Below are 22734 nucleotides of genomic sequence, written 5' to 3'. Positions count from 1 at the left end.
CCAGGTGCAGTGAAATTCAACAATCCGACTCAAGAAAGTGACCATCTAATGAAGCAGCATTTCATCTGGGGAGTGATTTTCTTTTTTAAAGACTCTGTTACTACATCAACAGAAGAATCTGTTCTTAAAAGCAATCATAATAATAAAATTTGCTATCCTCAAATGGTCGAGGCCTTCTGGAACATAAGGTTATCATGTCAGAATAAGATAATTTAAAAATTCCAACAAATATTTCAAAGTTTAAGGTGTTGAATATTTATTCAGTTTTTTCATTAAAAAAAAAAAAAAAGGCACTCTTTTTCCAGTCTTCATCCATGGTGTTTTCATGATCACTTCCTATGCTGTGGCTTATTTAGTATATAAGTAGATCATATTTCTTGATGAAGTCCAGGCAATTGAAAATAAACAGACTCATAACTGGAGAAATCATCTGACCAACAATGGCAAAAACACAATATCATGAAACAGAAAAACAAAACATGTATTACAGGAAAGGAGCAACAAACACAGAGCTCATGAGTACGGCTCACTGGTGGCCTCAGATATTTCTGCATTTCTTTGTGCCTCAAGTTCAGAAACAAGCTGGACTATCTCAGGATGACTGAATTTTCCTGAAAAAAAAAAAGATTCCTATATTGACAAGAGAAGACATGAAGTTCCCCAGCTTGATCCCAGGGCTCATAAGGGGCTTTGTCCTATGATCTGACCCATGCTTCATTCCAAAGCATTCCAGACCTTTGGAAGGGGCCAAAGGGGATCACTTTATCCTGTCACCCTAAGTGCCACCAAGTAGAAGTATAAAAATCAAAGAGCCATCAGTTAGGCAGAGCTAGAGCAAACTTCATCAGGCAGCCTCTGAACACATCTACCAGGAATTATGGGAAAACTTAAGGTGTGAGAGCCCAGAGAACTGAAACCAATCTGCTCATTCCAAAACAAATTAATTACAAGGGGGTTATAGTACCTACCTGTAAAAACACAAGTAGGAAGACCAGGGGTTTGGGCTATCTCCAGATGTAAACAAGAATCCATCCTCTCTTGAATCAGGCTTGTTACCACCATTCCATGAAACCTGCTCTTATTGAGGCATCAATTATCTCTATGTTGCCAAGTCTGATACTGACCCTTTCCTTCTTGAAACACTCCCTTCCCTTGGCTTCTGAGATCCCTGGTTTTCTTTCCCTACTTTTTCCAACTAGTTGCAACTCCATTCTTCCAGTTATCAGGCCAAAATCCTTTGACTTCTCTCACAAACACTCCACATGCAATCCCTCAGTAAATCCTGTGAAGTCTACATTTGGCATATACCAGGATCTGATCATTTCTTACTTTCTCTACACCTACCACTCTGGTCCCAACAACCACCATTTCTCACACTGCAATAGCCCCCAACTGCTTCTAAGCTCAAGTGTCCCCTTTTAAGCACAAATCAGATCCAATTATTCCTGGGCTTTCACATCTCACTCAGCACAAGTCAGGGTCCTACGCTGCCCTGAGGCCCTAAGTATCTTGGCCCATGAATCACTTCTGGAGGCTCATCACCTGCTCTCAGACACCCCACCAACCACATCTCTGCTGTTTCTCAACACAAAGGGATTCAGAAAGCAAAGACAGAAAAAGAGCACAAAGTTGTGAAGTGAATTAGAGAGAAAACTGAAACTCAAGCCTTGATGTCCCTTTCAAATCCTTCTAATAGTCACAGTCTCCATGAGTCTTAAGGTTGCTTTAATTAAGCACTGATTATTGAGATAAATGAGAAACCATTTCTTAAATCAGTTATATTATTTTTACTTAACTTTTAAAAATAGAAGCAGTGCACCAAAGCAAAAGTGCAGAAAATTTTAATCTCAACTCAGCCATAAGCAAGTCACCATCTTTCTCAGCTTGTTTCTTCCTCAGTAAAATGTGGAAATTAAACCACTAACCCTTCTATTCTCACACTTTTTGATTCTACTACTATTTCATGTTTCATTTTTTATTTTTCACTGTGAATATACTTAAAGGTAACTGTAAAATGCAAAGAACCACATAAACATAACCTATATTGTAGTTACATTACTGGTGAAAAATGCTATCTTTGAACCCCATAATTGCTTACAACACGGGTCAGCAAACCTTGTGTATAAAGAACCAGATCATAAACACATTAGGCTTTGTGGGCTACAGTTTCTGTTGCAACTCTTCAGCTCTATTGTTGTACTGCAAAAAACAGCACAGACAAAACATAAATTAAGGATGTGATGTTTCAATAAAACATTATTTACACAAATAGGCAGCAATCAAAGTTGGGTCTTAGGCCATGGTTTTTGATCACTCATTTATAAGATATCAAATTTGCATGACCCAACATTTTTGCAAACCTTGTGTATTAAAGACATATTAGAACAAAGCTGGTCTTGGCCCTCAAACAATCTACTATTAGGTGGGAGGGATCAAGTAGAGGGTTCTACAGTTTAGATCTAGAATGTCCCCAAAAGGCCCATGTATTAAAGGCTTGGTCCTCAGGGTGGTGCTATTGGAAGGTAGTGGATGAAGGGGGGTGGTGCCTGTAGAATCGTGCTGTCAAAGGGGACTGTTGTTCTCAGCTCCTTCATTTTTTTTTTTTTTTCCTTCCATGTGCTGGCTATGACATGAACAGCTTTGCTCCACCACACACTCTACCATGATGTGCTACCACAGGCCCAGAGCAATAGGACTCAATTAGACATGGACTTAAACCTCCAAAATTGTAAGCCAAAGTAAACCTTTCCTCATTATAAGCTGATCATCTCAGGCATTTTGTTATAGTAACAGAAACTGACTAACAAAAGATTAACTACAGAGGAACATCAGAAAATGAACTGTGGGATTGTGGCAAGCTCTGGATCAAGTATAGACTGAGCAAAAAGGTAACAGTTAATTTTGATAGGGAGGTTAGGCAATGGACCAAAGAAATGGGTGGTCTTCAATTGCAGGGCCAAAAGTGTCAGAATCTTTTGTTTTAGAAAGAAGAAAGCCACGAAAGTTTCTAAAATAAAGATGTTGGGGCTGGGATTGTAGCTCAGTGGTAGAGCACTTGGCCAGTATGTGCCAAGTTTGATCCCTAATAGTTGGAGGAAAAAAAAAGTCATAGATAACCAGGATGCCTGTGTCTACAAAGGAGGTCTCTGAGACAAGCAGGATGAATCTGCAAGCCTGTCAGCAGCTTAAGTGAGGAGGTTATAACAACAGTCCAATAAAGAAACAATGAGGGCTTTGTCTGGAGCAGAGAAAATGGAAAGGGGAAAGAGAAAAAGGAAAACTGAATCAACTTCATTCTAATGCAAATCAGATTTTGAAGCACAGTCTATGAACTAAGACTTTTCTCTACTTAGAGGCCATATGAGGATCCTGAAAGGTCAGAGAAAGGCTACTCTTCGCAGTACTCTCAGGGGAGATGAAGACTGAGCTGACTCTGATGGGCTCCCAGGGAAAAAAAGAACCCTAGTCATCTCTAATACAGTGTGCTCCGCTCCTCATTCTGGAACATATCAAAATGAAGACAGCTGGCTAGTACTTAGTGCCAGGTACAGTTCCAAGTACACTAAGTGAATTAATCTACTATATTCTGAACACACTAAATCCTGAAACAACCCTATAAATTGATGTTATTATTAGTCCTACTGAAAAGACAAAGAAACTAAGGCCAGAGAAGTTAAGTAATTTGCTAGAGGTTACACAGTTTGACTCCAGGGCTGAAAGTACAATAATGATGAAGGTGTCTTCAGCTATGAGGATTTTCCTGTCTTAAATCTCTATTTAACTTCATCTTCCATGACCTTTTAACTATAAAACACTTACAGTTGACAGAGCCCTTTCACATTTTGAATCTCAAACACCAACCTTGGATTCAAGAAAGGTATTATGATCCCTGTTTTTGATCCCTGTTTTTCAGGTGAGGTCAAAGCTCTGAGAGGTCAGGACACTGCCCAGGGGTACAAAGCTGGTAGGTGGCAGAGGCAGAATTTGAACAGTGCTCAGGCTCCAAGGTGGCAATGTTCCTAAGCATCACTGGCCTCTCCCCAGCAATCCTACCATTTTGTTTTTAGATGCTCCACAGGAGAGGGTACCAACGGTAGGGTTCATTAACACACCATTAGTCTTGGCACTAAGAATAAACCAAACTAAAACAGATTTTCGTTGAGTACCTACCTGCTGTGGAATCATAGAAGTCTTGCAGCTGCCCAGGTTTGTTCTCAAGATTTTCATATTCAAATGCCTGAAGGATCATCTCACACTGATCCAGCTGCTTCACAAACTTGGCTTCTGCACTAGACTGTGTCTCGTACTCCTAAGAAAGAGGACAATTATGGATGTCCAATAGGGAACTCCAGGAAACTTCTGATTCTCGTTCCTAAAGTCAGAGTCACAGCTAAAAGCACAGTCAGTATTGGCTACATTATACAAAGCCTTCAGACACTTCACTTAATTTCACAGCTTAACACCAGGAATTAATTTCACAGCTTAACACCAGGAAGGAGTCCGTACAAGAAGGATACACTTATCATTCCACATATTCCACCAGATGCCTTGGCAGCCTCATTTGTTCATCTTGGACACTTCCAAGTTTTTTTTCTTTCTGTTTAATATCCTGTCTTTGTTTCAAAATCATTACTCTTTAATCCACCTGGGTAGTTTAGACACTTTTAACTTCAAGATGATTTTTCATATTATGCTTCTCAAGGTTATATGTCTCTCCTATTTTAACTTCAGATTATTACCTTTCCTCTTTAAGAAAATGTCTAGTTTTATAATTTCCTTTTGGTTTCCACTTTACCTAGAAATCTCTGTCCTTAGTGTCCACCTACAGTAAGTCCCTCCTGGTTATGACTATTGGGGACACAATAAAGATCTGTGGCTTTTACATGCATTGCTCTGTGTGCATGTTTTGGTGGCAGGGAGTGGTAAAGACAGTGGAAAAAGAACAGAGTTTTCATCTTTTCTCTTCCCACTGGTCCCTCACTCCCCAGTGCAGACCAAATAAAAGAGCTCCAGGAAGTCTGCTTCTTACAGCATGACACATTCATACAACTACAAGGCCCAATTAATGCTACATGGGATTATTCTTCTATTAGGAACAAAGTGTTCCCAAGTGGTTTCTCTGCAAAATTATAATTTGTAATTCTACTTCAGATGTGTTCAGACAATAAGCCTGTCACGCTTTCTTGGCAAATCACTGAAAGGTTTCTTGGTTTCTTTGTTTGTTTGTTTGCGGCACTGGGGCTCAAACTCAGGGCCTTCACATTGAGCCACTCCATCAGCCCTATTTTTGTGAAGGTTTTTTTGCAATAGGGTCTTACAGAACTATTTGCCTGGGCTGGCTTCGAACCATGATTCTCCTGATCTCTGCCTCCTGAGTAGCTAGGATTACAGACATGAGCCACCAGTGCTGGGCTGGTTTCTTGGTTTTTATTAGATGTCTTATTCATATAAAAACAACTATTTGGGTTGATATAACTGAGTATTATACAGGGAAATAATTTAAATATGAACTCTAACATATTTTGCTTTATCTCAAAGGCACTTAAAACTGGCTCAGTTTTATTTAAGTATTTGTTCACATTCAGTTTCATAGTTATATTAAATAAATTCAGTTCATGATTTAACCAAAGGAAATGGAGTACTCAAGGATTTCATTTCTGTTGAAAGCTGAAAGTAAGAAAAATACTTCAAGACTGTTAGGAAATATATAGTATTCTATAGCAAATTCTAGTGAACTTATAGACTTTTTCTTAAAAAATGTAAATTGTTGGATTTTCTCCTCAAAAAAAAATGATAGTAAAGGCATTCTTCAATTTTATTTCCCAATAAGGAGGCAGAACAGGAAGAATAATATTACAGACAAGCTCTAAGGGTGAGAAGGATGCAGGGCATTTGGAGAAATTACTGCAAGTAGTTTCTAATGGAATAAGACCCAGTGTTTCAGGAAGGAAGAGGAAAGAGAAATGGCTAAACACTGGAGGCAAGAGCCAGTGCGTGAAAGGCCTTCCAGTTTCTGCTCAGTGTCTCAGCTTACCCTGCAGCTACTAGGCATCAATGAAGAGTTTCTAGCAGGAAGAAGCATGTTCAGATCTGCATTTCAGAAAGATTACTCTAACTACAGTATGGATAATAGCTACACTGGAAGTAGAGAAATCGGTTCCAACACTGTAACATTACCAGTGAAGATGGGGAGATGTGGGAGAATTTAAGAAATGTTAAGGATCAAAGGAACTAATATAAGAAAGGAAATGAGAGGGAAAGCTGAAAATGACTTTCGGGCCTGAATAACTAAGTAGATGTTACAAACTGTCAGAGCAAAATATTAATGAAATAAAAATCTCATGGGTACCTCTTATAATAAAACAAAGAGGAATGGCATTCTCATACAAGTTTGACAAACCACCTCCAGTCACAAACCTGCACAGGATCAGTTCCTGTTGGGAGAAGGTATCAGGGTGCAACAGGACGTTTGAGGAATAGTGGCCAATAGTGGGGGAGATCCTGCCCACTTATGAACATGGGGGTTACACAAAGATAGTCCAAAGATAGTCTGACTTCCTGAGGTGTTTATCCAGGACAGGGACCCACATGAAGAGAAAATGCTGGGAACAGAATCAAAATTGAGTGGGATAAGGATTATAGAGATGAAATAAGAAAAGACCCAAGTAAAAACAGGGAAGGGGAACAAAGTCAGGAAACCTCTAAAAACAAGTCACCATTTTTCTACCATTACATGAAAAAGGAATGGAAAAGAAAGTTCAGTGAAGTTAAAAAAGCAATCTGTTCTCGCAACAAAAAATGGTATCTGAAGAATGCATATGCTAATTAGCTCAATTTAGGTATTCCAAATATATGTATTTTAAAACATCATGTACACAGTATAAATATATACAATTTTATGGCCAATTTAAAAATAATAAAAATTAAGAAACTGAAAAAAGTGATATAAACAAGGTTTCCTTTCAAAAGATCTAAAAAACTAATTGAACATCAAAAAAAGCAACAGAAAAGCACAGAGGTCAGATCCCATACAAACTTATCATAAGATAAAGAAAATAAGGGCTTGGTTTGGTGGTGTAATTCCAGCTCCTCGGGAAGTGGAAATAGCTGGAGAAAATGTTAGTAAGACCCTTTCTCAAAAACAAGCTGGGTGTGGTGGTGCATACCTGTAGTCCCAGCTACTGGGTAGGTAGAGAGATCAGAGGATCAGCTTTGAGGTTATCCCTGTCAAAATTAGTGTGAGACCAGGGGCAGGATAACCAATGTACATTGTAAACCTATTCAGAATTGTCACAATGAATCACCCATGTACAACAAAAATATCCCAATAAAAGTAATTTTAAAAATTAGTGTGAGGCCATATCTGAAAAGCACAAGGCCTTGAGTTTAATCCCCAGTATTGAAAAAAAAAAAAAACCTCCACAGGCAATTCACATCAGAAAGATACATGCAAATTAAAAAGAGAGAGATCAAATATACCACAACCTATTTCAAAAACCACTGAAAGACAATAATAAAACTATATAAGACATGAAAGAACAACCAGAAAAGAATTAATAGAAAAAAGAAAAGTTCATTGTAGAAATGAGGGCAAAGACTAAGCAATAAGAAAGCTAAGGGTCATTAAACATGATAAATAATGTCTTACAAGAAACAGAAATTGAAAAAGCAGATTAAGTTAGAAAGTCAAAAAATGAAGTATATATAAAGGATTTCAAAGAAGATGGCAAATACTGAAGTAAGATGAAGAAGAACATACACATGTATGGGGGCATCTCAGAAACAAAGAAAGCAAAAGCAAAGCAAAACTAAATTCTGGGAAAACTTTCACAATTAAAAAAGGTTTTGAAAAATTTGAAGGTATATGTTAAAAACACACATGAAATACCCAAGGATATTAACCCAAAAAGATCAATACAAACACACATTCTAAAGAATTGTCAGGCTTGCCCAAACCCCATACACTCAATTTCCAATCCCTACACCTTTTAATCAGGGTTAAGTCTCCAAACCCCTCCCCGCAGAGACCAGGATTTTGTTCCCGTACAACCTTAGTGGGGAGGAAAACAGGCCCAAAAGACCCTAAAACTCTAACCAAAAACTCTTAGATCTCATAAACATGTTTAGCAAAATGACAGGATACTAAAGTGATAAACAAAAATCAGTTGTATTTCTATACACAAAAAATGAACAGTCAGAAAAAATTAGGAAAACAGTACCATTCACAATAGCTTCAACAAAATTAAAATACATAGGAATAAGTTTAATGAAGGAGGTAAAAACCTGATGCAATGAAAATTATAAATCACTAAAGAAAGAAATCAATGAAGGCATTAGAAGATGGAAGGACATCCCATGCTCATGAATCAGCAGAATCAATATTGTGAAAATGTCTATACTCCCCGAAACCAATTTGTATCAAAAATTGTTCAACCAATTTGTATCAAAATATCAATGACATTCACCAAGATAGAAAAGTCAATCCTACAGTTCATATGGAAACACAAAAGATCTCAAATAGCTGAAGCAATCCTGGGCCAAAAGAGCAACACTGAAGGTATCACAACACCTGACTTCAAACGATACTGCAGAGCCATAGCAATAAAAACAGCATGGTACTGGCACAGTAACAGGCATGAAGACCAATGAAACAGAAGTCCCAGACATGAACCCACCCATCTACCGCCATTTGATTTTTGACAAAGGAGATCAAATTATGCACTGGAGAAAAGACAGCCTCTTCAACAAATGGTTCTGGGAAAATTGGATCTCTACCTGCAGAAGACTGAAACTAGATCCCAGTCTTTCACCTTGCACTAGTATTAATGCAAAGTGGATCAAAAACCTTAATATGAGGCTTGAAATGGTGAAATTAATCCAGGAAACAATGGAGAATATACTAGATTATATAGGCATAGTAACAGCTTTATGAATAGAACTCTAACAGCCCAGCAATTAAGAAAGGACAAATAGGACAGCATGAAATTAAAAAGCTTCTGCACGACAAAAGAAACAGCCTACAGAATGTGAGAAAAATCTTTGCCAGCTGTACTCCTGACAGGGGATTAATACCCAGAACATACAGGGAGCTCAAAAAACTAACTTCACAAACAATCAATAACCCACCAAATAAATGGGCAAATGGACTAAACAAACAATTCTCAAATGAACAAATGGCCCATAAATACATGAAGAAAGGCTCAACACCCTGTGGTAAATAACAAGTACGTGTAGAACTAAGACTAAATGAGGTTTCAAAGGAAAAAGTTAGAGTGTGCAGAGGTTATATTTTTGAAACTATATAGTCCAACTGTAAAAAACAGGAAGTGGTTGGGTACAGTAGCTCACGTCTGTCATCTCAGCTACTCAAGAGATTGGGAGGATTAGTTTGAGACCAGCCCAGACAAAAAGTGAAATCCTATCTCAGCAAACAAGCTGGTATGGTGGTACATGTCTGTAATTCCAGCTTTGTGGGAGGTGTAGGTAGGATGATCGCATTCCAGCCTAGCCCCAGCAAAAGGTATGAGATCCTACCTGAAAAGTAACTTAAAAAAAGAGCTGAGGATAGTGCCTGCCTAGCAAGCAAGAGGCCCTGAGTGCAAACCCCAGTACTGCTCCCCAGAAAAGAAGGCAGGGGAATGAAGACAGTATAGGAAAACTGTTTCCAGTAATCAGAATTAATGATGATGATGGTATATATAATCATTATCCTGAGATAGTTTGTGGATAAAGAAGGTAGTCTAATACTAGCATCGTCTGTGTATTATATAATCAAGACAGAAAGGGGCAAAAGAAAGCATATGCAATGTATTATCAAGAGGTTGAATAAAAGCCACGCAGAACTGAATCTGACCTGGAAACAGCAGGATGAATTTAATAAGTATTATGTGTTTCAGCAATGAGCATTCCTAGTGTTCAGCCTGTGCTGTTAAAATATCATTTCCTATTTAAAAACAAAGAAACAAGAAAACAAAGCAAACACAGCATGTCCACTATGAGGCTAGAATACTCTGCACTCCTGCTATCACAGATGCCAACAAAGCATCAAGTGTATTTACTCACCTTTCCCATAGGAGCTACTAAATGAAGACAAAGTAAAAATATGAAGACTTCTACTGTCCTGTAATTTCAAAGGACCAAAGGACAGAGCATTTTAAAAAATCACTCATTATGTGCCTCATTATGAAAGAACCGACACCCACTGACAGTTTTGTCAAAGGAGAGGAACACGAACCCCATCTGAGTCTGCAACCGGCAAAATGCAGAGTATGGGGGATTTACTACTGGCCAAATGTCTAGATTCCTCAACAAATAACTTACAAGAAAAACAAATGGATGGAGGAAAGAAACACAGATTAAAGGAGTATTATGACTTGAATGTGAACTGTTCCCCACAGGCTCACGTATTAAAACACTGTGGGAGATTCTAGAAACTTTAGAAGATGGGGGAAGTAGGACACTGGAGACATGTCTTGAAGGCTATCCTTGGTCCCTAGTCCAATCTACACAGAGCCAAGCAACGAGGAAAGCATCTACCTTGCCACCTCTCCCTAACTTTATAGCAAATAATCTTCCCTCTTCCTTCACTGAGGAAGTAAATGATGTATAGGTGGAAACTTTTCCAGCTTTAAAATCAGCTTATAAATATGTTCATACAACTCCTTTTTACAGTAAACTCCTCTGGATGCTTCACTTTCCTACTTATCTTCACTATCAAACAGGTAAGAAGTTGTCCATCATACTCCCTACCTCTGTTTGCTCTAAGCCCACCAGTGTAACTGCCAGCCCTACCAGTCACTGCTATTGGTTAAGATCGCAAGCAGCCTCTGTTTAGCTTATTCCAGCAAGCCCTTCTTTGCTCATGTGCCACCTGGCACCTTGACTACCACTCCCTTACTCAAAGTCTTATCTCTTAGGTCTATGATTCACTCTCTGCTGGTTTTCTTTGTGCCTTTCTGGCTGTTTCTTTTGAGTCTGTGAAAGTGTTCCTTTTCTTCAGACACTGCTCGCCTCACAGCACCTGTGTCATAGACTTCTCTTCTCTACAGCTGTCTTGTGTTTCAGTGACCTTATGTTGATTACTCCATATAATTTCCTGAACAATATTTCCCCTAATCGCCACACTTATTAATCCAACAGCCTAGTGGACAACCCCACCTAAATATCCAGAGGAGCCTCTAAGCTCAACAGGTTCATGGCAATGCTCATGATCTTCTACCATTTTTATTTTCAATAAAATTTTTATTGAAAAACAAAACACCCAAAACCTTGCAAAACCAATGGATAGCATAATGAGGAATGGATAGCATAATGAGGTATTACAAGGATAACATCCCTGTAACTGCTAACCAGTCAAGATCTAGAACTTATGTCACTTACCCCAGAAGCCTATCCCTGTGCCTGATCTCCCTGTGCTCTGATCCAAATGCAGCTCCCTCTCTGCCTCCAAAAGTAACAACTACCTTGATTTTTCATAGTAGTCACTTAAATATCTTCTTGATTTTATCACTAAAGTGTTTATCATTAAATGTTATACTTTGGTGTCTATTTTTTTAAACTTAATATCTCCTTCAAATCTCCTTGTCTTAATATTTTCATCCCTGTGACAAAATACTTTACAGAAACAACCTATGGGATAAAGAATTTATTTGCTCACAGTTTCAGAGGGTTCTCAAGCTATCTCCACTAACTGCTTACTGCTTTCCTTGGCAGTCATTCCACATTCCTAGCATCTCCAACTTCCTTGGGACTCCACTGCAGGTTAGGCTTCACCCTCACAGCTTCACAAGTCACCTGCTCGGGGGTTGCAGGTAGGGAATTCCAACCCTTCTACGCATTTGCCTGGTTTCTCCACCCTTCCTTTATAATCTGGTGGAAGCCTCCATGACCCTGTAGCTCTTGCATTTTCCATGCCCACAAAACCAGCACAAAGTGAAAGACACCAAAGTCTGCTGCCAGCTAAAGGAACAACTGGGCCCTGTTATACCATGGCTGCAGTGACCTCTTAGTATCTGGGCAGTGAACACAGGGCAATACTTCCCTAGGCCCACTGTGCAAGAAGGGCACCACAGAAGTTCTCTCTAATTGAAGGCAAGTCTTTCAAATGCATTTACACTTTTATACCCTCCAAGCTGTATGAGTGGGGTCTGGTCAATTCCAGAGATGCCCTCAAGGCATCCTTTCTATTTTCCTAATGCAAAGTTCTTGGCTGTTTTTAATGGCCCTAATCTCTTCGGCAGCCACACTTTCCTTGGCCCCAACTTTATACAAACTGTAAGTTTTTCAAACTTTTAAACACTGCTTTTTACTCAAAATTCTCATTGTAAACTTGGCTAAAAGCAAGCCATAGTTTGAATGCTGGACTACCCTGAAATTTCTATCAGATTAATTAGTCTGTCACGTTGGCCTCCCATAAAGTCTTGGGACATAGACAAAATTCTTTGCCAGAATGCAACATGAATGGCCTCTAGTCCAATTCCCAATAAGAGTCCTTGTTCCTGTTTGAAACCTAATGAGCATGGCTTTCACTGTCCACATTCCTGTTGGCATTCTGGTCTTCTGAGCCCTCACTAGAATTACTTCGGAATGTAAAGGCTTTCTCCAGCCCACTTCTCCAAACTTTCAAATCCCTCTCATAAACCAGCTCCAAAGGCTCAAGAACCACCTGGTCAAGTGCAGTCACAACAATGACCCCACCTCTCTAGTGCCAATTTTCTCTGTTAGTTACTTTTACAAACCTGTGACCGAAATACCTGACAGAAACAACCTGAGAGAAGGACTCATTCTGGCTCACAGTTTCAGAGGGCTCTGTGTTTCTTGGCCCAACATGAGGCAGAATATCATGGAAGGCTATTCACCTCATGGCAGACAGGAAGCAAAGAGTAAAAGAAGGACCAGGAACCAGGTACAACCTTCAAAGACATCCCCTTAGTGACCTACTTCCTCCAAATAAGCCCTACCTCCTAAACCTGCCAAAATAGCACCCTCTCTGAGGACCGAACATTCAACACATGAGCCTGTGAGAGACATATTCAAACCATAACAAGGAAGAAAAAAGCAAGATCAAGAGCATCCTGCCTCCTGTTTGGAGTATGCTGGCCCTCAGTGAAGGCCAGCGTATCTATGAAGTCTGTCATTTATGTCTTCCAATAAGAGCTTGCTCAAGAGTTCCAGGATCCTCACGTTGCTCTACATCAAACCCTATCTGTGTTTAAGGGATACACGGGAACCCATTTATAAAGGTGTACTAGTTAATCCAATCATATCTCCAATTGATTGAACTTCTGACAATGCGGAGAGAAAATGTGGAGTAGAAAAGAGTCTAAGGACAGGTTAGTGTGCTAGGCATTTAGCATGAAGGGAGTAGCTCCTTATGGTTTGGGGCTCAAAAGGTATTTCTTTACAGGAAATACAGGCGGTAGGGTAGACATTATTCTATACTTTCAGAAAAAAAGTGAACATGTTTTCTCTTGGCTTGCTGAAATCTGATTCACATTTCTATGGTAAAAGATAAATTATAATCAAGGATATCAGACTACTTTAAATGGATGTGACCCTCTGGGCTGATAGGTGTTTGTAGTGGTGAATAGCTGTGATGATCACATTTCAATGATCAATCAACTGGTACGTTCTATGGAGCTAGTATTATTCTTAGTTTCATAAGTACAGAATGACCATATTTTCTAAAACCAAAATCAGGATATAAGGAATAGAGACAGAGAAAAATAGAATATATGGACTAGAGACAGAAAAAAAACAGGGCTTGCTATGTGCCAGTCAGTATTCTAAGTGTCTGACATATATTACTTTAATTCCAACAACTGTATAATGTATATACATGTATATATATAAATGTGTGTGAATATATATAAGTGTATATATATATATATTGTTATTGCCATTTTATAGATAAAGAAACTGAGTCATGGAAAAATTAAGTAAGTTACCTAAGGTTATAGAGCTAATAAACAAGGAAGCCAGTGTTTTAACTCTGGAAGCCCATATCCTAACACTGAATTTGAATAATGAAAAAAATATATTATATATACTATCATATATTATTATATTTTGTTGAAAAACTCATGTCTATCTAGAACCTTAAATGTGACCTGTGACTACAATTTTATTTGAAAACAGAGTCTCTGCAGAAGTAATAAAGTCATATTGGATTAGAATGTGTCCTAATCCAATAGAGGGAAATTTGGACATGTATATAGTCACAGTATATAATCACAGTCACTACATGACTAAGGGACAGAGTTGAAATGATGTGTCTGTGAGTCAATGAATGCCAAGGACTGCAACCTTGGCAGAGGCAAGAAAAGGATCCTTTCCTAGTGCTTTTGGATAGAAATCTTCTTTAATAAGCTTGATCAAGATAGTAAAATTATTACCTGTATGAGGTTATCAAGTTTTAATTCTCTGTGTTTTGCATTTCTTTCAAATCCAAAGCCTTTCTAAGTTACTGTTGTAGTGTTCTATATGGAAGATACTATTTTAATTCAAGTAGTATTTTAGTCTACTTGAGCTAAATTTTTAGCCAGTTGCTGATAGCCAACTAAGAAAATAACTTTATGGATACTGTCACTGTATTTACAATAATTAGGAGGCACAAAGGGACAAATTCCTGCAAAAGCTTTTGAAATTCTGAAAGTGTTTTTTCCTTAAGAGACAACAGGATTAGTTTCATAAATTTGGGTGCCACTTCTTTTTCTTTATATGAATGACATACAACCTAACTCCACTCTGTTATTCCCACCTTACAAAGCATGCTCTAAAAGCTACTTGAAAGTATAAGCTTTGAGCCAAGAAATACTTTTTCCTAAAGAAACTGTATACTATAACAGATACTACCTGTGGCAAACTCCAGACTAGATATCATGCATACTTTACCAGATTTAATTCTCATAATGATTCAATAAGCTATGTATTAAAGGTTTATAATCTCTCATCTTAAACCCTGGTACCAGAACTGTTTTGGATTTCAGCATTTTTTTATTTTAGAAAAACAGCATGGTACATAAAATCTGTATAGCAGAATACCTCTAGTGGGGTCTAGGGTACCACTTAGCTATCAAAAAGATGAATATTTTTCCATCAAAAAATTAATTTTCACAGCAAGAGGAATGAATGATGACTCTAAAAGTTTCATGGTGGCTCAGGTTCATACCTGATAGATAAGTTCAAGGCATGCCAAGTTTTTAAAAGCTGGTTCCCTAAATGTTTTGAATTTCATAACTGTGGATATGAACATGTGGACTCACATGACTCTCATCCTCTAAAGGAGAAAAAGGTCAACTAGAGTAGAGTAACTCACCCATAGGTGTGTAGACAGGAGTTGCGATTCAGAACCGTGTCTGTCTGGCCATCTTTGTACCATACTCTACGCCTTACAAGGGTTACTTTATTCCATAATCAAGACAAACCACAGAAATGAGACAGTACACTACAGAATATGACACTGGGTAACATGACATTTCTACTAGGAGAAAGATCTGTTCAGGGTTTCAACTCCAGGCACTACCTATCTCACTCCCAAGATGAGCTGACCCATGAGGCAGTAGGAAAGAAACCTCTGTAAGCTTTGGAAGATCAGGGAAGAGGCAGGATGGGGGCCTGACTGTGTGGAAAGAGAAGGTGAAGTCTCTGAAGGCAGGAGGAGTGTGAGAGGGCTTGGAAGAAAATGTGAAAAGTGAGAGTGGAAAGCAGGACTGTCCAAGTGCAGGAAAGAACATAGATCTAGGGGCTCTAGCAAGACAGGACCAATGTGCACTGGACAGACATGAGAAGATATAGTAGAAAGGAGGGACTTTTTTCTCCTCACAAATGAAAAACAACACTAAGAAAAGGAAACAATGGGAGAAAACAACTTATCCTGTCCTTTCCACTCTTTTTGCCCTTTCCTTCCAGCCAAACTTCCCACGGCCATTAGCAGCACTAGGAAGGTATCAAGGAGAGAGCCTCTGTACTGAATGGGCCCAGTTCTGTGCCAGGCAGTACAGCAGCACTTCACTTGACATCATTCAGCCCTAACGACCTTTCAACGTTTTATAGATGGGCAACAGACTCACTAAGGGGAAGGTACCCAAGGTCACAGACCAGGAAGAGGTGAGATGAGATTCAATCACAATTCAGAACTATCCCAAAGCCATGTTCCTCTTAAGAACTAGAAATGGGTGAGTGGCTATGAACAAAATAGCAGGAAATCCAGGGGCTGAGTGGAGAGCCATATTAGGCATTGTGGAGGGTGGGGACTATGAAGAAAGAACAATTGCTATCAGCCAGGAAAATTTCTGCAGCAGCTGGGACATGAGAAACAGACACAAACCAGATGATCATAAGTTAGAGACAGATTGTTAAAATAATCCACAGCAACTAAAACATCAATGAGCCATGTAAATTCACTAACAACAAATTAAAAGTAACCCAACAACGTACTTACTTCCCAAAGTTCATAGAGCTCCTTTCTGAAGTCTTCTGGTAGGAGCTGGGTTATCTGTTTCATAGCTTCCTGAAATATCAAACCATTACTTTCATCATGTTCACATTTACCAAAGTTAACAACTAGTCTATAAAAGCTAAATGAGGGGCTCAAATTCTTACAAATAAATCGCAAAGGGACAGTAGAATAAATGAACCTCTATTGGTACCAAAATTCCTTTTGTAAAGTATCATATTTATTTTCTATTATTACTATGATTTTATTGAAAATGTAAAGTACTATACAAGGAGGCAATTACTGCCATTAACATAAAGGAAGATATACATTTTTGTAGGTTCACAGACTCACAGGTTTTATCACAGAACACTTCTGTCCTCTCTCCACAAACATGCCCAGTGGTAGGGGACCCAGCACCTCAAGAAGCTGCCATATGGACTTTAGGCAGCATTGACAAAAAGCACTTTCTTACCTCAAGCTGAAAATTGTCCAAGTAGTTCTTCCATTGTGCCTAACCCGGTCCTTCCTAATTCTCCATCACCATCCAGTGCCACACAGGTAGACAGTGACCAGCTTGTGGATTACTAGCTGTAGAACCCTGAGTAAGTTATTTAACCTCTTTGTCCACAGGTTTCTCATTTATAAAACTGATACCTTTCTAAGAGGACTACTGTGATAACAAAGAGTTACTGTGATAACTGAGAATTAATACACATCAAGTGCTTATAACCTATACATATAAGGCCTCTCTATAAATGTAGTTTGCTCTATTCTTCATTTTGTCCATCCTGCCATGATTACTCCCATGATCAGGTCCCAGCTGTTAGCCACTTTAACCCTCACAGATCCATACATACCATGACTCTGCTTTCTACTTTAACAGTTTTCCCTTTGCAAAGGTGTATTACCCCACCACTGCTACATTCCAGCAGCTAGGTCCATCCCCGCATTCCTGATGATCCTTGACAGTCAACACTGACCAATTCAGGTTATAATAAGAATTCTATGTTACCATGTTTAGGAGGGCGCCTTCTATAAGTATTGCTTTTGGCTCCCTTCCAGAGTTTTGCTTTCTATGTCCTCATTCTTCCTTTCATCTTAAAACCTGACCTCCAAAATAGTCAGCCTTCCAATTTACCAAATATTTTTCTTCTTTCCTTGCTCAGTGTAAAGGCTGGCTGGCGCAGGCTGATGGCCTCAGGGCAAATGATGCTTCCTGGTTTTCATTATGCATGTTTCACCTCAGGTCAAGAAGTCCTGTTTAATTATCTTAATGCATGGCTCAGAAAGCTGAATCTTATTCATAAACACCATCTGCATACAGAATTGCTCGCCTCCCAGACCTCCCTGTTCTCAAATCCTGACCAGCAAAAAGAAGAAGCAATGGAGTATCAGTGCTCTCCATGCCCTGGGTTTCTTGGCCAAGAACTTGATGTTCTTTGAGCTATTTCCTTGCTCCCTTCTGCCTATGACATTCATTCTCCTGTGAATCAGCAGGAGTGGGCAGCAGCCAGAAGGCTTAATTAGGCCAGAAAGATTTTCGTCCTAGCCAAAATACAACAACAACAAAGACAGCAGTATCCTCTAATTGTTCAGGTCCCTGTGCCCCTCCATGGGGTGACACTAGACAGGACCCAACTTCTGTGAAGACAGCAGTAGGTCTACCTCACCTCCAATGGCTGGAGATCCTTCACATTGACTATGGTTCTTCTCCAGAAGGTTCTGACTTGCTCCTCTGTAGAACAATTACTTGCATCTCCAGGACAGTTAGTCTTTTTTAATTCCTTTCTGTTACATTTCCCTTTACCTTCTCACTTTTAGGTGTTTGATGACCCTCTGGTACTTCAGTATAATTTCTCCTCTACAATGTCCAGATTTACCCATGAATAAAACTATCATCCTCAAAAGAGCTGCATAACTGAGGAGTTTTTTTCCCCATTCATTTCTTCTACATCATCTTTTATTACTCAACATTACTCACCATCCTCGGGTTCAAGTGCCAACTCCTTTCTGCAACTCAAAATTGTGAGCAAAAAAATTTTTTGTATTAATTCCACAACCAACCTAGGAATTCTTGATTCATGAATTCTTACTCTCATATAGAGAAATATTTCCTTAGCTTCCCCCGACTTCTACTATCATGATGGCTAACCCATATTTTGGATCTGTCTTTTGGCAAGAAAAGGAATGCATTCCTTATACTATTCCCCTTGTGCTTATATTTTAGGGTGGGTTAGGAATCCTAAGTTAGAACTCTTAATTCTTTGTGGATCTTCTTGCCTTGAGAGGGGCAAAAAAATCTATTAGCTACTGAGCTGTAGATGCTGTCAAGTCTGCAAACAGCTATTTAAGTCCACCTGCTCTGCTAAACCATCTCAGTAAAGGCTCTCTTACTAAGCAGATTAGTACCAATCTCTAACATCTACAATAAAAATTGTTTACAATTATCTCTGAACTGGAAACCAGCTAGTCACCATTTTATAAAGCGCTCTTAGATTTTTTTAGCCTCTGTTCTTTGGCCCTTGGCTCTGGGTTTAGAGCTCAAATTAACACTGATTTAATATTTTATCTTGACTATCCAAATGAAAATATACAAATGTTTTTCTGTTTTTAAACTTCTAACCTCTAAGTTAAAGGACTAACTTTAAAATTTACTAAATAATAATTATAATAATGATTGTACTTGTGATTTAGAGAAGTTCTCATCAAAGAGCTAAACTAGTGTGGAGAATTTCCACAAATTCACTTAAGTTCCAGATACTTCCATTATTCTAATGAACACCATACTATTAGAATATTATTAAGAATTGAAGTCAGCATGACTGTCTGTCCCTGTGTTAAACAAGGTTGGGAGCAGGCATACATTCCTATTCTTTAGTTAAACAAGGCTGAGGATAAGCAAATCCCAATTGCTGATTACTCTAGGAAATCTGTAAACCACTTAAAACAGTAAGCACTAACAGCCTGTTCTTTAAGACTCTTTTTAAGACCTTCCCTCACTAATTCCCACCAATCCAAAGTTATTAAGTCCTAAACTATGCAATCCCAACTAGTTGCCTATCATCTTGTAAGAGCCATCTCTTTAGGATCTATCTAAGGCCCTAAAACTCTAAACATATCCTGTATAACCTTCCCTTTCCATAGACACCGAACACTATGTCTTTGTAGGTGGATCCCTCCTTATAGGTCTCATGAACTTAATTTTACTTCAGTAACAGGTTTTCTTGGTATTCTTTTACAGAGTCAATTATCAACACTGACCTCTTCTCGCTTATGTTTTTCTTCTTTGGGGATGTTATCTGCTGGTGCTATGTCCCCAACAATGCATTCTGCCATATCATGAACGAGGGCTAGGCGTATACATCTGAACAGCAAGAAATAATGAATAATTACACAGAATGATATTCACTACAAGTTTCTTTTCTACAGCATTTTGAAGTTATATAATGTATTTTTCTTTCTCCGTCCTCATAGAATATTTTAATACAGTGTTAAAAGTAACTATATCCCACCAGCCTATAACTGTTCTGAATCAAAACTGCTAGTGAATTTTCAACGCAATACTTGGGAGTGCAGGGAAAAGTGCACTAATTTTTTTTTAATGGCTGGTTTTGCAAATCCCATCTTAAGAGATTCATAACTTCAAGTTACAGATGATCTGCTTATAGCAGATACAAGATTTAGAAATGATCCTTACCCCAATGTTCTAGTTAAATGCCAAAATAAAACAGTTTATAGGATAAATGGTACAGCTGGAAAGATACGGATTTGAATTAGGAACCATCTCTTACTAGCTAGGTAACCTTTGCAAAATTATTTAAGTGCTCAATTTTGTCACCATACATTTTATCATGTGTAAAAAAGTAATGATACTTCATAAAGTTGATGTGAAAATTAATTTTGATACATTATGTTCCTGACACATGGCTATGATTAGTAATAATGACCATCATCCGAATACCAAAGGCAAGCAATGAGGTGAAGGCCCCAGACGGCCAATCTTCTTTATGTTCCCACTATTACCTAACAGCCTCCTCTTAGGTTTCACTGCCCTAAGTCTCTCTCATCCAATTCAAATCTCAGACTGAGTTCATTCATCTTTATCTAACTCACTTTCATCTAGTACTACTGAACAAAAATTTTCTTAGCTCCACACCATCTGCTGAGTTACAGGACTCTCCTGGCTCCCTAATGAACCTTTTGTTACAATCAAATTGATTTCCTTCTCATTTCCAAGATGTTCCTCTGCTTTCCTACCTTCAGGGCTTTGGTTTCTATGCCCTTCTCTCGGCATACTTGTACTACTTCTCTACCTGCACCAACTGTTTAGAGCTCAACTCAGATGCATCTCCTCCATGAAGACCAACCAAGAATAGGTGATCTCCTGAACTTTCAGAATACTTTGCAAATTTTTTACCACAACTTCTAACTTCTTTTGTGATTTTTTTTTTTAAAGGAGCTGCTTTGGGTCCATCTAATTCCTTTACTGTCTTATATGTACACTTTTGTCATGTGCTCCAAAAGCATTTTAAACCCTTGTTCATTGACTAAAGCAGAGGAGCTGCTTACCTGTTTTTCAGCTATATTCTTCACATACAACTCTAAAGTCACCTTGCAAATAGGTGCTACTATTCACAAAAAGGGCTGGATAAAAACAAATAGTAAATGAATATAATGATATAACACACACCTTCAAGGCCCTAACACCATACTTATATTTCCTCTGAGACCTAGGAAGGCTCTATTAACAAAAAACCCACATTGCAGTTTATAACGACTAAAGCACACAGAGTTCCACTTCCCTTATCCTGAATAGTAGGCTTGAAATAATTTTTCTTGACTTATAAACTAACCTATCAGAATTTGTCAGAAGCCAAACTCATTAAAAATGGTGTACACCCACAGACTAAAGACTCTCACACAAATCAAAGCTAGATCGGCTTACCGGTCTTTGTTAAGATGGTCATCTTTGGTCACCATAGCCATAATTGCCATCCGGTACATATGATCTGATACGCTTTCTGGATTTTCCACATTTCTGTACACCCAGCCAGTCCGTGGTACTCTCTAATCGATACAAAGAATAAAAACTTTACAACAGCAGGTATTTGAACTACCTACTATGCTCTTCAAGAGATGCCCAGAGTCACGGTTTCAGAACCTATTAAAAATGCTTTACTGAACTAACCAAAATGATCAACGTCTGTAATCAAATAACTAGTGTGGTCAAAGAATGAAATGGGAGCAAGCAAGAAGTAACTCACAAGTATATGAAAGCCCAACAGCCAAGTTACCCCATGTTACTGAAGCTAATTATGGGACAGACATATGTGAGGATTTTAGACATTTAAAAAAAAAGAAAAGAAAATGGGAGCTGTGTGTGGTGGGTGGTGCACTCAGGAAACTGAGGCTGGAGATCCGAAGTTGGAAGCCAGCCTAGGCTGCATGGCAAGACCCCGTCTCTACAAAACAACAAGAAACCCTGCATTTTTCCTAACCACAAGAGTTAGCATTTTGCCTTCAAACAATCCCATCCTAGACAAATAGAAAGCCCTAGGCTGGAGGTTCAATTCATTCCACCACTAGTCGTGGCCCCGTCCTTTTACTCAGTGTGATCTTGTGAGACTGCATTTTCTCAGAACTGTACATTTCCAAAGAATGTTACTAACACTAGTCTCAAGGCATGAAAACAGATGATCTGACTTGAACTTGGGGAGCTTCTGCAAAGTCAGTAACTGCAATGGGAGGGCGGCACGTGATGATTCTGGCGTGATGTAAAATCCTCCGTGGAAATGAAGTCTCCTTACTCCTGTGAGGCAGTTAACGCAAGGCACTCGGCATCTGAGAGCCGCGGGCGCTCGAGCACAGAACCGGCTCGGCCCTCGGGGGCTCGCGCGACTGCTCTTCCCGCCGACCAGGCCGCGGGGACGGCGTTTCGCGTCCCGAACCCCGCACGGCGGGGAGGGCGGAGGAGGGAAGACCGCGGCCCAAAGTCGCTCCTGGCCGCTCCAGCTCACCTTGAGCTGCCCCACCAGCCGCAGAAATTGCAGCAGGTGCCGGGCCCCGGAGGAAGACGAGGCGGAAGCCATGTGGTGCCAACACGCGCGGGGCGGAGCAGGCAGCGCGACGCCGCCTGAAGCTCCTCCCTCGCCCCGCCCCCTCCGCTCCTCCCTCGCCCCGCCTCCTCCGCTCCTCCCTCGCCCCGCCCCCTCCGCTCCTCCCTCGCCCCGCCCCCCCAGCCGTCCCTCTCCATCCCCCTCTCTCCATCACTCCTTTCCCTCACTCACCCCGCCCCT

The 22734-nt window shown here is 39.4% G+C and overlaps 1 protein-coding gene across 2 annotated transcripts; it reads right to left on the bottom strand.

The window, feature by feature from the left end:
- Positions 1–235: 235 nt before the first annotated feature.
- On the bottom strand, positions 236–22600 carry Hddc2 (HD domain containing 2). Of its 2 annotated transcripts, XR_012448350.1 has the most exons (7): positions 22456–22600; positions 21384–21505; positions 19700–19802; positions 16442–16510; positions 4171–4309; positions 969–2199; positions 236–611 (listed from the first exon to the last, which is right to left on the bottom strand). XR_012448350.1 is itself a non-coding variant. In XM_020182368.2 (6 exons), exons 1-6 carry the CDS (start codon positions 22525–22527, stop codon positions 514–516), a joined length of 603 nt encoding a protein of 200 aa, XP_020037957.2. In that variant the 5' UTR covers positions 22528–22600; the 3' UTR covers positions 257–513. The 2 variants fall into 2 exon arrangements, 1 of the variants encoding a protein (XP_020037957.2); XM_020182368.2 differs by lacking the exon at positions 969–2199 and having other exon boundaries at positions 257–611.
- Between the last annotated feature and the right edge of the window lie 134 nt (positions 22601–22734).

The sequence above is a fragment of the Castor canadensis genome, chromosome 1, assembly GCF_047511655.1.
Source record: "Castor canadensis chromosome 1, mCasCan1.hap1v2, whole genome shotgun sequence".
In the NCBI taxonomy this organism is placed as follows: domain Eukaryota; kingdom Metazoa; phylum Chordata; class Mammalia; order Rodentia; family Castoridae; genus Castor; species Castor canadensis.
Note: the sequence above shows the minus strand (reverse complement) of the source record. Positions and strands in the feature narration are given on the sequence as shown.